Source organism: Bos grunniens, chromosome 8, assembly GCF_055505025.1.
Source record: "Bos grunniens cultivar Pamir isolate PY7600 chromosome 8, Bosgru_T2T1.0, whole genome shotgun sequence".
Lineage (NCBI taxonomy): Eukaryota > Metazoa > Chordata > Mammalia > Artiodactyla > Bovidae > Bos > Bos grunniens.
In genome coordinates this window covers 23560296-23576651 of record NC_141172.1, presented here as the reverse complement: position 1 = coordinate 23576651, position 16356 = coordinate 23560296, and the positions used below count along the sequence as shown (strand labels likewise).

Sequence of the window (16356 nt, the reverse complement as noted above, 5' to 3'; positions counted from 1 at the left end):
TGTAACGTCAGTATAAATACCCTTTCCATCTTCTTTTTTAGTTTGACATAAGAATTTTGTTTAAGTAAAGACAGATTATAACAGACTTTATTAATTATGTTGTTATTTAATAGATCAGATGAAAAGAAGAACATGAACTGGAAGCAGCTTCCCAAAAAGCCATGCAAAAATCTGATTAGCACCTTGAAGAAATTGTATCCCCAGCTATTCTCAGGTAAATGTGAGGAAAAGGAGTTTTTTTTAAACTTTTCATTTTATATTGAAGTATAGCTGATTAACAATATTGTGACAGTTTCAGGTGAGCAGCAGAGGGACTCAGCCATACATGTATCATTCTCCCCCAAATTCTCCTCCCACCCAGGCTGCCACATAACTTTGAGCAGATTTCCCTGTGCTATACAATAGGTCCTTGTTCATTATCCATTTTAAATATTGCGGTGTGTACATGTCAATTCCAAACTCCCTAACTATAAGAAGGGATATTTTTAATGAAAGAATGTATATAAAAGAATTCTTGTTAAATTTAAATGTAGTTTTGCTGTGTTTAATGGGAGTCTCATTGCAAAACAAATTCCAGTAGTGAGAGATTACTGTGTGGTTCCTGGTGTCTGAGCGTGCTCTCTGTGCCTCCCTGTGAGCCTCTGCCAGTGAACCCTTCACACTAATGCGGAGAGGAGTTTCAAGAAGCCATGGGCTCTATTTTGACAATTCCCTTAATTGTTGAGTTATTATATATGTATAACATTATGTATTAATGTCATTTATTTCTCTTTCTTCATTTGTCAGTTCACCGAAAAACTCAAGAAGGTTCAGCAATTGAGATGACTCCAATTGAAGCAGATTTCTCTTGGCAAAAGAAGATGACACAACTTGAGATGGAAATTCAAGAGGCATTTTTGCGCTTTATGGCATCGATTTTAAAGGGCTACAGAACATATCTCAGACCAATCACAGAGGCTCCTTCAAATAAAGCTACAGCTGCTGATTCATTGTTTGACCGACAGGGTAAGTAGCATTGAAAATATAAATACTTTTTATTGAAATGAAAAAATTTTCTCTTTGGTAGTACTGCCAAGAAGTATTTACTATATAAGATCTTAGAAATTTATATTAAAATATGGTGATCTTCTGTGTATTTGTAATCTAGTTCTATGAATAGAATTTCTTTTGACTTTTATACCTTATTTTTCTTCCTGAGAAATTTGAAATTGGAGGTGTTTAATTATGAAATGTCAAAGATGTTGCTTATATTTATAGTATTCTGTGACCAGTTATCTCAGTAGAATGAAGCTGGTCATTTGCTTTTAGGTGTTTTCTCAGCTTTATATAATTTTTGACCTTATACATTTTTGGCTTTACAGTATTCTCTAACAAATAGTTTTTGGAATAAAGCCACCAGTGTTTAAAATTTTTTGAAAAGTACAGCCTTGTTCCAGAGGAAAATACCATACTCATTCTCTTTAGTATTTGTAGTTTTAGGAAATTACAAAAATTTGTGTTGGTATTCAGCAGTTCTTATATATATAGTGGAAAACTTACAGATACATCAGTATTCATAACGATAATTATTTTACATATCTATAGTTTGGCCCTGCAGTTATTGTTTTTTTTAATCTGTATTTCCCCAATAATCCTTTTATCTTTTCTCATTTCTGGTTTAGGATGACTTATTTCTCAAATATTTAATTACCACTTACTAAGTCCAATTAGTTATTATTTAGGGATATCAGTCAGTCAGTCAGTTTAGTCTCTCAGTTGTGTCCGACTCCATGAATCACAGCACGCCAGGCCTCCCTGTCCATCACCAACTCCCGGAGTTCGCTCAGACTCACATCCATCGAGTCAGTGATGCCATCCAGCCATCTCATCCTCCATCGTCCCCTTCTCCTCCTGCCCCCAATCCCTCCCAGCATCAGAGTCTTTTCCAGTGAGTCAACTCTTGGCGTGAGGTGGCCAAAGTACTGGAGTTTCAGCTTTAGCATCATTCCTTCCAAAGAAATCCCAGGGCTGATCTCCTTCAGAATGGACTGGTTGGATTTAGGGACATAGAGGAGTATAAAATCTATCTCCTTGGGATACCCAATGGAAAATAATTTAACATGTTTTAAGAAATAGAACAAATACTCAAGAAAAAGATTTTACATAATCATTCAGTGAGAGGGCATAAACATTCAGAAAAAGGAAACATTCTTAAAGATACTCATCATGAACTCTTTGGAAGACTTCATGAAAGAAGAGCATGACTTTAAAGAATGGATATAATTGCTATAATCAACCTGCTGCTACTACTGCTAAGTCGCTTCAGTCGTGTGCGACCCATAGGTGGCAGCCCACCAGGCTCCCCCGTCCCTGGGATTCTCCAGGCAAGAACACTGGAATGGGTTGCTGTTTCCTTCTCCAGTGCATGAAAGTGAAAAGTGAAAGTGAAGTCGCTCAGTCGTGTCCGACTCTTAGCGACCCCATGGACTGCAGCCCACCAGGCTCCTCCATCCATGGGGATTTTCCAGGCAAGAGTACTGGAGTAGGGTGCCATTGCCTTCTCTGATGATCAACCTGGGCAGCATATTAAATAGCAGAGAAATTACTTTACCAGCAAAGGTCCATCTAGTCAAAGTTATGGTTTTTCCAGTGGTCATGTATGGATGTGAGAGTTGGACTGTGAAGAAAGGTGAGCGCCGAAGAATTGATGCTTTTGAACTGTGCTGCTGGAGAAGACTCTTGAGAGTCCCTTGGACAGCAAGGAGATCCAACCAGTCCATCCTAAAGGAAATGAGTCCTGAATATTCACTGGAAGGACTGATGCTAAAGCTGAAACTCCAATCCTTTGGCCACCTGATTCGAAGAACTGACTCACTGGAAAAGACCCTGATGCTGGGAAAGATTGAAGGCAGGAGGAGAAGGGGACGACAGAGGATGAGATGGTTGGATGGTGTCACTGACTCATGGACATGAGTTTAAGTAAACTCCAGGAGTTGGTGATGGACAGGGAGGCCTGGCGTGCTGTGATTCATGGCGTCGCAGAGTTGGACATGACTGAGCGACTGAACTGAACTGAAAGATTGATCCATGGGTTCAGGTGTTATCAGACTCATTCAATTCATTATAATTTCCCCATCAGCCTTTCATTTAATTATATTAGTAGCCTTTACTGATCATTGCCTAGATCCATTAGAAGAAAAGACTTCTTGTTACTGCTTGGTAGGAATTATTTATTTCTGTTTTATTGGAGCTTTTCTCAACTAAGTAATATTTCAAGGTGATCTAGTAAGGACAACAGCATGTGGAATGCCCTGAAGCATAACAGAAAGGGTGGAGGAAAAACTGACCTTAAAAACCATGCTTGAAATGCTGGATGAAAGCCAGATCGTGTTGGCTCTTTTAGGAACAATGAAGGATTTCAGTGTTTATTCCAAGAGTAATCGCAAGTCAGTGAGGGATATATAAGTAGGTAATAGGATCAGGTTTGCATTTGTAAAACAAACAAACAAAAAAACCTCTTTGACTCCTCTGCAGAGGTTCAATTGGAGGCACCCAAAGTGTGGATCTACTTATTAGTTGATTATTGCATTGGTTCAAATGAAGTGACCTGGATTATTTGATAGCATGAATGGAAACGTGATTTTTAGGATGTAAATTGAATAGAGCTTGGCAATTGAATATGGGATGTAAGAGGGAGATGTTAAGAACGACTTGGAGCTGCATGTCTTTAACAACCAAGTGGATGGTTTATTGTTTATTTAAGGCCCTTTATTGAGAAGAAAAATGGCAGAGAGGGGAAGGATCTAATTATTTGTTAAGGAAAAGTTTTTCATTTTATTTATTTATTTTGTTGAATTATAATTGATGTGCAGCATTTATATGTTACAGGTGTACAACACAGCATAGTAATTCACAATATTTGCAGGCTATACTCCGTTTATGGGGGCTTCCCAGGTGGCACTAGTGGTAAAGAACCCACCTGCTAGTGCAGGAGATGTAAGAGATGCAGGTTCAGTCCCTGGGTTGGGAAGATTCCCTGGAGGAGGGGATAGCAACCCACTCCAGCTTGTTGCTTAGAGAATCCCGTGGACAGAGGAGCTTGGCAGGCTGCAGACTGTAGAGTAGCACAGAGTTGGACACGATTGAAGCAACTTAGCCACAGACACGCACACACGCCCTCCATTTATAGCTGTTATAAAATACCGACTATATTCCCTGTGCTGTGTGTCCTCATAGCTTATTTATCTTATGCATGATAGTTTGTACTTCTTAATCCCCTACCCCTATCTAACCCCTCCCTGCTTCCCTCTCCCCACTGGTAGCCACTAGTTTGTTTTCTATATCTGTGAATTCTTTTTTTATCATATTTACTAATCTGTTTTATTTTTTAGATTCCATATATAAGTGATAATATAGAGTATTTTTCTGTGTTTCACTTGTTTCACTAAGCATTAAACTCATCTGTGTTGTTGGAAATGGCAGAATTTCATTCTTATTTATGAATGAGTAATAGTCTATTATGTATATGCGTGTGTGTGTGTGTGTGTGTATCACAACTGCTTTATCCATCCATCTGTTGACTAGTTAGGTTACTTCCTTGTCTTGACTATTATAAATAGTGCAGCTGTGAATATTGGAGTGCATATATCTTTGTGAATTAGTGTTTTTGTTTTTTCTGGATATGTATCCTGGAGTGTGGAATTGCTGGATCATATGGTAATTCTATTTTTAGTTTTCTGAGGAACCTCCATACTGTTTTCCACAGCGGTGCCATCAATTTTCATTTCCACCAACAGTGAATGAGGGTTTGCTTTTCTCCACCTCCTCACTAACATTTGTTAATTTTGTCCTTTTTGATGATAGCCATTCTGAAAGGTGTGAGATGATGTCTCATTGTGGTTTTGATTTGCTTTCTCTAATGATTAATGATATTGAGCATCTTTTTATGTTCTTATTGGCCCTCTGAATGTCCTCTTTGGAAAAATGTTTGAGGAAAGATTTTTGAAATGAGAGAGACTTGAGTATACTGGTTACTAGCTAATAGAATCTTCCAGAGAACACTGAAAGAGCTGTATCCCAGGCTCATGGTGGGCTTGGCCTTAGATAGGAGGGGAGGGTCATACTCACTGTAAAACGTGGTAAGGAATAAATGAAAGCAGAAAGAGTCATAGATTTTATAGTGAGATAATGTAGTTCTCACTTAATGATTTCCATTTTCTCTGCAGTTTATCACCATGCAGGGATGAGGGGGAGAACATGGAGGGAGAACATTTAAACACTGAAAATAACTGTGAAAACACGAGTAAAGGAAGTTCAGACTCCAGAAACGTAGTGTGATTACAGGTCAGGGATAAAGGTGTAAGTTAAGTGGTTTTGATTCACCTAGTTATGTAACTCCACCCCCCACCACCCACCCAACTTGCGCTCAGCCACACTGGTGCAGATCCAGAGAAAGCAGACAATGTATTGCTCCAGAGCTAGGTTATACTAGATGAGTTTGACAAAGAAGACCAAAGGGCATAAAAATTGAGAGTGTTGACAAAATAATGAAAATGGACATGGAATCAGTGTTAAAGACATGAAGATAGAAGGATGTATGTAGAATGTAAAAGGGTGAATGGATTGCATATTATCCCTCACAAAAGGCTTGGTAGGAAGAACTTAAGCATACCAGATAGACAGGAGTAACAGAGTAACTTGTAAATTAGAGATTTGGGAGGCAAAGCTGTTTATAGTTCTACGAAGAAAAGTCCAGGGAGTATGAAGCTATGTATAGAAGTTGGTGATTGATGTGGAGCTGGGAGAAGGCAGTGGCACCCCACTCCAGTACTCTTGCGTGGAGAATCCCATGGACGGAGGAGCCTGGTGGGCTGCAGTCCATGCGGTCGCTGGGAGTCGGACGAGACTGAGCAACTTCTCTTTCACTTTTCACTTTCACGCACTGGAGAAGAAAGTGGCAACCCACTCCAGTGTTCTTGCCTGGAGAATCCCAGGGACGGGGGAGCCTGGTGGGCTGCCGTCTATGGGGTCGCACAGAGTCGGACACGACTGAAGCGACTTAGCAGCAGCAGCAGCAGCAGACCATAGATTATTGAAAATTAAGGAATTTAAAACTCTGAAATGTTGGATGGTTGGGTTTTATGGGTGTTGAAGAATGATGATAGGACGAGTTGGAGAGAAGACTTTGAATTAGGTGCCCTGCTCTTCAGTGGATGAAGGAAAGAGTATTTCTAAAGTCAGCAGCTGTCTACAGTTAGTCGAGGAATGGATAAAATAAGAGCCAGAAGAGCAGACGTGTTTATAAGATGATACAGAAGTAATTGGTAGCATTGCAGAGGAAAGATTTAGCCCTTCCTGCTTTAGAGTATGTAGAGTATCAGAAATTTTCTACTTGAGATCTGTAGAGCTAGAGACTCCTTTTAGGAGATTCATATTTCAGTGAAAAGGTTAATGGTATAAGTTAAGAGTTTTCATGGTTGAATTAGGCATAAGGGACTATGGTCCCTTTATATATGTATGTATATAAAGATAAAAAAGTATATATAAAAGTTTAAAAATAATACATCTAGTTCTGCTTTGAAATCTGAATTTAATTCTAATTTTATTTTCTTCAGGATTTTTAAAAAGTCGAGATCGTGCCTATACAAAATTCTACACCCTTTTATCCAAAACACAGATTTTTATTCGTTTCATTGAAGAATGTAGTTTTGTAAGTGATAAAGATACTGGATTGGCTTTTTTTGATGACTGCATAGAAAAGGTAAAAGTTTGTCCTGTAAATCAGTATTAAAGAAAAGCTTTAATAATTTGTTTATCTTTATAATCATTATTGTTTTATTAGCCCGAATGATCTGAGGAAAGCATTGACGTTCTGGTGTTTGTGTGTGTGTGTTTGTGCACATGAGCACACACGCAAATGTTCAGTGCTACACTTAATGTAAGAATTGTTTCCCTTTGTGGTGTCTAATACTACCAAACATAGCTAATTTTTCTCTGAATCTCACTTTTGTTTTGTATCAAGTACTAAGAACATCACTGAAACTCCTGAATCATTTTTTTTTTTTTAACATGACTAAGATAAGATTTAGTAGTTCATTAAAAAAAGTTTAGTTTTGGGAATTCCCTGGTGGTCCAGTGATTAGGACACCTTGCTTTCACTGCCAGGGGCCCAGGTTCAGTCAGTATTCAGGGAACTAAGTTTCCACAAGCCACACAGGGCAGCTATACAGAAACCCCCAAAAAACAAACCAAAAAAAAAGGTTAGTTTTGTGGGTAATGGAAATCCTGTGGGGTTTTGTTTGTTTGTTTGTTTTAGTGTCTTTCCAGATACTTTTGCTGATATATTTCTTTTGTCCTGATGGAAACTTTGGAAATATGTTAAGGCTTTACTCACTCATAAAAACTTAAAGTTGACTTTTTAAAATTTATTTATTTTTGCCTGTGATGAAGGGCAGCATGAGGCATTCATGCTGCATGCAGGCTTTTTCTGGTTGCTGAGTGCAGGGGGCCGCTCTGTAGTTGCCATGTAAGGGCTTCTCTTTGCAGTGGCTTCTTATGTTGCGGAGTATGGACTCTAGGGTGCGAGGGGTTTAGTACTTACAGTACTCTGGCTCAGTAGTTGTGGTGCACGAGCTTAGTTGCCCCACGGCATGTGGAACCTTCCCAGACCAGGGATCAAACCCGTGTTCTTTGCGTTGACAGGCAGATTCGTAACCAGTGGACCACCATGGTACTTCTATGTTGATTTCTGACAGTGATAGCTCACATATTTTTTCTCATTTTTCGTAGAGCTCTTATTTTTGCTAGGTGGGTTGTAGGACTTATTGTTTATGCAAACTGTATTTATAAAATTAGAGATTGTATCAAAAAAGGTAGAATATTATGACATTGTAATTTTATAGGCTCCTAATGATTTGTGTATCTTAGAAGACTTGCATAATTTTCTCCCATTACATCAGTGTGATCTGAAACTCTAGGAATACGATTTAAACTTTTCAACTTTTTTGTTTACTTAAATAGTCCAATAGTCCAGTATCATTCAGTTAGAGAAGCTTGGATATTGTCAATCATGCTTGTTTGGAAGATTCCATGGACTGAAGAGCCTGCGGACTACAGTCCATGAGGTCGCAAAGAGTTGAACGTGACTGAGCAACTAAGCACAGATATTATCAATCAGTAATGCAGGAGTTTGTTAATAATGAAATTTTTGGTTTGAGAAATCAGGTTCTTATGATTGCCTATCTTTTCCTTCTAAAGAGGGATATATGAACTAGTCAAAATGAATTGTTTTCTATCCTAATAGTCAAAAGAGAAATATTATACAAGTATGGGGTCCACCAAATACATTGTGAAGTGTTTCATATCTGCCTGGTATTAAAAAGAATAGTTTTTTAAACTAGAATTTAAGATAATCTCTGTTAAATTCATAGTAGACATTTTCACTGAGAATTCCTTTTTTTCCTAGTTGTTCCCTGATAAAGGCACAGAGAAAACAGACAAGGTATATTTTTTTCTTAAATACAAGTTTCAACATTTTAGAATCAGGTCTTGCTGATATGCAAATTAATTGAAGAAAACCATTATTTTTAGGTTGACGTTGATTCAGCAGAAGATACCAAATTGATAGAGCTAGACGATTCACAGAAAAGTGAGCACACTGTATTCATAATGCCACCCGAGCCACCTCCTGATGACGGAAAGGACCTGTCACCCAAGTACAGGTACCAGGAATGGTTCTGAAGTTGTTTGGATACAATTTAATAGCTTGATCTTTTGCAACTATTAGTAGATACGTATATTGATCATTTGTAAAGGTCATTTTCAAAATGTATTCTGTGAACTGGTGGAGATGAATATTCTGTGGAGATACCACCAGGGATTGTAATTTAAGAACTGGACTGCCCTGTTTGAAGGGAAGCCAGATGCTGATCACTATTAACCTAAACATTTACCGCATTTTAATCTTTAAAATTTTCATTTCTGAAGAAGAAAAATGTTTGTGAGGATCCCCTCCTTTTGGGGTGTTTTTGTTGTCAGTGAAAAACTGTGAAATTCTTATGCATTAGTAAGCTATCACTTAAAAGTAGAGGGCCGGGAATCACTCTTTATTAAAATAAACTTAGAGAATTTGGATGGGAATCTTTTAAGAAATTAAAAAGTTTGTTTATTATTATGATCATGGTAATACTTTAATACATTCAGAAAACCACACAAAAATAATTAGCACATCATTTTAGCACTAATACTTAATGTCTGTTAATAATCATATATATATGTTTTTGTCTTTTTTGTACATATATTTGAATTTACTGAAAACAAATATTAGTTCATCTTGCACATATTTGTTGTGATGTGTGTGTACCTTTAATGGTCTGAACATTTTTCCATGCCAATAAATATTTTTGTGCCATGTCATTTTGAGTAACTACATTGCATGCAATTAAACTAGTTTCCTATGGAATTCATTTGTAGTTTTCTGCTATCTATATCTTTGTGTGTACACACTGTTACTTTCTTAGGCTATATTCATAAAAGAATTTCTAGGGCAGTGGGAATATAAAAGAACTGTTTCTAAAAATAAAATTAATATATAATCTTAGTAGGACTACATAAGAATGAAGACTGTATGCCTGAGATTGAGTGATTTAATTAAGTACTCTTTTGATTGCATGTCGATTATAGAAAGAGAGCTCTTTTTTTACTTTGACTTTAATCACTATACATTGGAATGCAGGTATTGACAAATAAGTAAATCAGGTGTTGACAGATAAGTATATCAAATAGGAAAGGTAATATATTTCAGAAGGAAATTGGCCAGAGGAAATAAGTAGGCCGTTTCTGAGAAGAAATCCCAATAGTCAATAATATGAAAGTATGTTAAGCTTTTCTAGTATTTAAAGAAATGCAAATCAAATGATGAGTAGAAGCATTTTTATTCTATCAACTTGAAGATATGAGTATAACTTTTCTGGAAATAATTTGACAGTGATTATAATAATTTTTATTTTCTTGATAGGCATTTACCATAGAAAACTCTTATAGGGTCTTATGCTAAGAAATTAAGCAAAATATTCACAAAGATAAATGTACAAAGTTGAAAAACAACCTACAAATGTTCAAACAGTAAAGAATTTGTTAAATTATGGTACATCCCTAATATAAAACTATTATGGTATTTTTCCTTTTATATGAATACAAGGTACTTTTATAAAGAAACAAAATTACAAAATATATATACTAAATGTTTTAATATAAATTATCATTGAATACATGTGTTCTGTTGAAAGAGTTATTAATTCTTCAAAGTCAAAATATCAGGGTTTTCTGTGTTTTAGGCATTGGTTGAAAATAACATATAGGATGGGGAGGAGCCAAAGTCTCCATGTAGATAGTCTACTTATCTTATAATTACATCATCCTACATATCTGAAAAAGAAATGTGTATACAAGGATTTTGGAGAATAATGTTGGTTACATTTGAGGTTTAGAAATATTTACCTAAATTCTGAAATAATATGAAGAGTTAATGTATTTTAAATCAGCAGTTCTATTTTTGCTTTTTATTTTAGTTACAAATACTTTCCAAGACTGGACCTTAAGCTTTTTGACAGACCACAGGAGTTGAAACTTTGTTTTAGTAGACACCCTACTGGCAGTAGCATTACAAACAGTCCAGCTCTCATGGCTAAGAGAACTAAACAGGTCAGATATTCTTTATCTAATTTAAAATGTAAACTATGTATATATGATATGTAGCTCATAGTTTAGACTTATCACCCACAGGAATTATTTGAAGATCCACTATGGTTGTTAATGAATTAAAATTGATTTTTTGCAACCCTACTTACAATTTGAGGGTGAAGGTTTTGAATGCTTATGTTTATGTTCTAAGAGAAGCTTGGGAACTAAATACAGTTTTAGAAAACTTTATTGAAATATAATTCACATGCCGTACAATTCACTCTTTTAAGTATACTCTCTGGCTTTCAGTACATTCACAGGGTTGTGCAGCTACCACCACAGCCAATTATAGAACATTTTCATCACCCTAAAGAGAAAGCCCACATCCCTAAGCTGTTAACTCCCCTAGTTCCTCCATCCTCCATAGCCTCAGGCAATCATTAATCTGTTTTCTGTCTCTATAGTTTTGCCTATTCTGGGCATTTCATAAAAATGGAATTGTACAGTTTGTGGTCTTTTGTGACTGGCTTTTTTCACCTAGCATGTTTTTAAGGTTCATCAGTGTTGCAGAATATATCAGTATTTCACGTATTTTTATTGCTGAATAATATTCCATTGTGTGGAATATTTTATCCATTCATGTACATGTGGTTGGTTCTTTGTTTTTGGCTATTATGCATAGTAGTCCTGTAAACATTTGTGTACAAATGTTTGTGTGGTTATGTTTTCATTTCTTTGGGTATATGCCTAAGTAGAATTGCTGTGTCATGTAGTTACACTGTGTTTAACCTGAGAAATTGTCAAACTATTTTCCAAAGTGGGCATACCATTTAAAATTCCCACCAGCAGTGGGAATTTCACCACATTCTTGTTATCGTCTGTCTTTTTGGGTTTAGCCATCTAGTGCATACGAAGTGGTATCTCATTGTGATTTTAATTTTTCCTCATGGTTAGTATAAATATATTTTATACTGAATATTACATTATAAAGGGAGTTAACTTAGGACAACCTCGACATCTTGCTTTAATACTGTATTTGATTTAGGTATAAAGAGTTAAACTATGGTTAGGTGCAAGTTAAAATCAAACATCCTTTATATATATACATATGTATATACTGATATTTGGGGGGTCTCCAAAACATGGAAAATTTCAGAATGAAATCCTTAGTTCCGGTTTTACCAGTTCGAGTGCAGTCCCTCAAATCCTAGAGGTAACTTGAGGTGGTCTTTAATCTCATATAGTACACAGTTCTCTCAGTGTGTCTGAGGGGAATTTTTAAAAATATATGTACTGTTATCAGCTTAATAAAAGGCAAGTTTTTTAAAATGGGAGAATTTTGCTACTAAGTCTCTAGATTTCATTTGCCCCAGAATTTTCTTTCCAGGCACATCTCTCGGAAATAGAGCTCATAACAGTATGTTTATTTAGAACACATCCAACAGAGGGGTCTGTAATGCAAGGCTGACAGTGTCAGTCTGACATGTGGAGGGCTCTGTAGTTTCTGAATGTCTGTAGAGTTCGATAAAGCTCAGCAGATTTGATGCCTTTTCTATCTTCCGCCTATATCAGAATGAAAATCAGAAGTAGAAAATATACCTATCAAACTATTAGGTAGGGACGTCTGTGATCTTTCTCAGAATATGTTGCCTGCAAAGGAATAGGTGATTTAAAAGAATCTGTGATGGAATTAACACAGAAGGTAGATATAAATCTTGGGGAATAACTCAGCACTCAGAACATCTTAAACATTTTAGTTGGGAGAAGAGTGAAAAGGCTCTGACTTTTCAAGAATGATATTATAGAACTCATAAGCTATGAATGGCTAAATCCCTTTCATTCATCAAGCATTTGAGTGCCATATCTGTGAAGAGCACTTAATTACCCATTATATTATTATCACATGAATGATATCCATTTTTAAGGAATTTCTATTCTCTTGGGAGATGCATGCTTGCCAAAAAAATAGTTAAAACAGTATAAAGTGCTCCTATAAAAAGAACCATGTGGCACTAAGTAGGAAGCCATTCACAAAAGCAAAAATATGAAATGCTTGATTTCAGAGTCAAATTTTACATTAAATTCTTCTCTCCTTTTTGCTTTTCATTTTTCCTGTCATCCTAATAATTTTTAATGAATGTCATAATTTTTTATTTATTCTCTTTCTAGGAGATAAAAACAGCTCATAAGTTGGCGAGGAGATGTTACACAAATCCACCACAGTGGGCCAAGTGTCTCTTCAGTCACTGTTACAGTTTATGGTTTATTTGTCTCCCAGCCTATGTTAGAGTTTCTCATCCTAAGGTCAGAGCACTTCAGCAGGCATATGATGTGCTTATTAAGATGAGGAAAACAGATGTGGATCCTCTAGATGAGGCAAGTATAACACTGAGTTGTTACTAAGATAAATTCTATTTATATTTTTAAGAAAATTTAGGTCTCAGTTGCTTTCAGTAACCTCAGGTATTTTCATTAAACTGTTACCCTGTTTCATAGAGCTAATACCTATTGTTTATTTTTAAATACATTTATTTAAAAGTTATTGCTTTGAAATTCAACAAGGATTGACTTACTTGGACCAGGTTATTTACCCTTGATAAATAGAAAAAATATTGATTATTTTATTCTTGAGATAACTTTACTAAGAAGCAAATAGGCTTTTAGTAAGTGGCTTTCCACTTAGGACCTGTGTCGTAGGTGGATTACATAACCTATCTGTGATTCAGATATTATGTATCTGAAGCTGGAGGTCTGAGTTGCTCAGCCTTGGCACTGTTGACATTTTGGCCCACATAATTATTTATTGTGAGGTCCTTTCCTATACATCTAGAATGTTTAGCAGTATCCTTGGCTCCACCCACTAGATGCCAGTAGCTCCATGTAATAGAAACGTCTGCAGTATAGTGATATTTAGTTCCTTTCCTCAGATGGTTAATTTCATGGTTAAATCTGTTAATGTACATGTGTCTAGATGAGTACCTGATAGTCAGTGCTCAGTCAACAATGTGCTGAACCTCTTCAGGCTCAGAACCATCCTCAGAGATAGGCAGCGGTGTTATCCAACAGACAGCTGAAGAAACTGAGTTACTGATTTAGTTCTCCTCTTTATTGTTTTTCCCTTAAAAAATTATTTTCGTGTTAAAATAACTGTAAATGATATAAGAACCAGATTAGAATTTAAAATATAGTTGAAATAAAAATTCAGAGTAATGGGTATTTGGGAAGAAGGAGACAGCACAAGATTTGAAGAGAAATATAATTGAAGAAGGGCACGTGATAGAGTAATTTTTATGTTTAATTTTTTCCTCTTTTAAAATAAAAAAGATCTGAATCTAATAAAGCATGTACCTTATTAAGATTTAATAATGCTTGTAACCACACTAAACTTGTTTTTCTCAAAGTATTATCTGTATGTTATAAAAAACTTCAAATACAGAGTTACAGAACAAATACTAACATATCCATTCTCACATTTGATTACATATTCTGTCATCTGATGTTTATAAAACTGTTCGGAAATTAAAAGTGTTTGATCAGTATTAGTGTTTTGTACCTCATATGTTTTTAAAATTTTATTCTGATAGAGTTAGTTTTTGTATCTAAGATATATTTTAGGATATATTTCAACTTTGTGAAAGCATATCATATTTTTAAAGTGCTTTAAAATATGCTCCATGAGAGAGCTAGTATTAGTTGTTACTGCACTGTAAAGTCACAGCACATTACTTGGTTAAGTTTCTTTGGTAAGTTCATAAGACAAATTTCCTGAAAAGTTGTTTCCTCTATATGTATGTGTTAAGGTTCTACGGTAGTTACAAGTAAGTAATTACATTTTCTTGTTTTCTAACATGCAGCAGATACAACTAGTAAGCTAAAAAATGTTTTTAGATTATTTTCCCAATAAACATTCTGATAGGAGGCTTAAAATTTGGAGGTTAATTTGTTGTATTCCTACTTATAACAAGTTATATTGACAGATTTGTAGTCACCTGAGATAATTACATCTCTACAACTGGAAGAAAGAAGTGTTTATTTTAAAACTTTAAGGATATATTTGCTTGACATATTTGATGCATTTTATTTATTGATTACATATAGGATTGCACATTAAAATTTTTCACAATATTTTTATGTAATTATTTCTTTTGGTATTCCCAGCAACTCTTTGAGGCAATTATATATTATAATGTTACATTTTACAAAGAAAGAAAATTTGAAACTTAGATGAATGACACATATATAAGCCCACCTAGCAAGTAAGTGGTTTTGATTTTTAGGTTCATACTCCATTAGAAACCACTGTCTCATTCATATGCTTAATGTTTGTTTTAATTTGACAGCTTTGTGATCTGCATGTTATGTTTGTAAAACTTAAGACAGCTTAACTCAAATACCAGCCTAGGTACCTTGGCAAGGTTATCTGGAAAACCAGGCTCAGATGGACCGCTCTTCCTCCATATAGTCTCAGACCCCTCCATGTGATACTTGGGCTTTTCCTATGATAGCTTAGCACTCCAAGAGCATGTGTTTCAAGAGAGAGAAGTAGAAACTGACCTTTCTTAAGGCTTAAACCAGGAAACTGGTACAGTTGTCACTTCAGGCAAATCCTATTGGTCATGCAATCTCAGAGGCTTTCCCCTTCAATTCAAGGAGAAGGGACAGAGCCCTCTCAATGGGAGGAGTAGTAAAGAGTTTGTAGCCATCTTTTATCTACCATAGATATCCAAAAGGTATCATGTTGTAGGCAACAACATACTGCAATTAAAAAATTATACCCCTGACATTTTTACTGTTTCTTTAGTTTGGCGTCTGCCTCTTATACAAGTAAGCCTGGAAGTTTGAAGGAATACTTTGTCGACTTCAGAATAAATTTTTGAGAATGGTTTTAGGAAATCCAGATTAATCCCAATTTGACACAGAAAGTAAATTATTTCTTCATGACTCATAGAATCTTAGAGTCGAATAGAACTTGAAGATATTTTAGTAAAACTTCAACATAAAACCTGAGATGTTGGAAGTCTGTAACATATGGGACCTTGTCTGTGCTTGAGCTGGCTCTGTTAGAAAGTATGTTTTATGCTGAGTTCAGTTCCACCTCCTTATGGATTTTTTGGCATTGCAGAAGTTGTCAGTGAAGTGACAACACTTCAGATATTTGAAGAACTCTCTTGTGCCACATTCTTCTTAATCATGGCATGCGTCTTTTATATAGTAAGAGTTTTCTTTAACCTAGTCATTTGTGAAGTTGCTCTGATAATTTCTGAACTCTTCTGCTTCTGAATTAAACTCTTCATTTCTAGCTATATGTATGTGTGTACACATACACACACACACACACACACGCATACACATCTTTATGATCCTCTGCTTCTTCACATCTCTTTCCTTCCTTCATCTCTTGAGTTAAATATGCTTTCTCAATTCTTTTTTCTCTTCCCTTTTAAGAGGCCACAACTTGGCTTTATGTTACTGCTCACAGTTGTTAAACAACCCTGTTATAAATAGAGACATTTTACAAATCCCAAGAAGAGTAGCTTTTTCTTTATATTTTCTTATTCTCAAATTAAGCTATAGTAGTTTTTGGCTGCTGTGTTCACTGCTCTTGTAAGCTGGCTAGCCTCTTTGCCAGGGATCCGTAAAATTACTGTCTCATTCTTCATGGTTTCTACTGTTGTCTTCCAAATGTGAGATTCTAAA

At 35.7% G+C, this 16356-nt stretch overlaps 1 protein-coding gene across 5 annotated transcripts in view; it reads left to right on the top strand.

The window, feature by feature from the left end:
• Nucleotides 1-16356, top strand: part of DENND4C (DENN domain containing 4C) — a 124702-nt gene that overhangs the window by 58896 nt on the left and 49450 nt on the right. For 4 of the 5 annotated variants that reach the window (XR_015169494.1, XM_086414949.1, XM_086414950.1 and 1 more), the window contains 7 exons: nucleotides 114-214; nucleotides 787-1005; nucleotides 6594-6739; nucleotides 8444-8479; nucleotides 8569-8699; nucleotides 10548-10680; nucleotides 12829-13035. Coding sequence is in view for 4 of the 5 variants with exons in the window: in XM_086414949.1 (XP_086271075.1) it covers nucleotides 114-214; nucleotides 787-1005; nucleotides 6594-6739; nucleotides 8444-8479; nucleotides 8569-8699; nucleotides 10548-10680; nucleotides 12829-13035 (973 nt within the window). In the remaining variant the exon portion in view is untranslated. The remainder of the gene's footprint in view (nucleotides 1-113; nucleotides 215-786; nucleotides 1006-6593; nucleotides 6740-8443; nucleotides 8480-8568; nucleotides 8700-10547; nucleotides 10681-12828; nucleotides 13036-16356) is intronic. The other variant, XM_086414951.1, reaches the window with a different exon arrangement.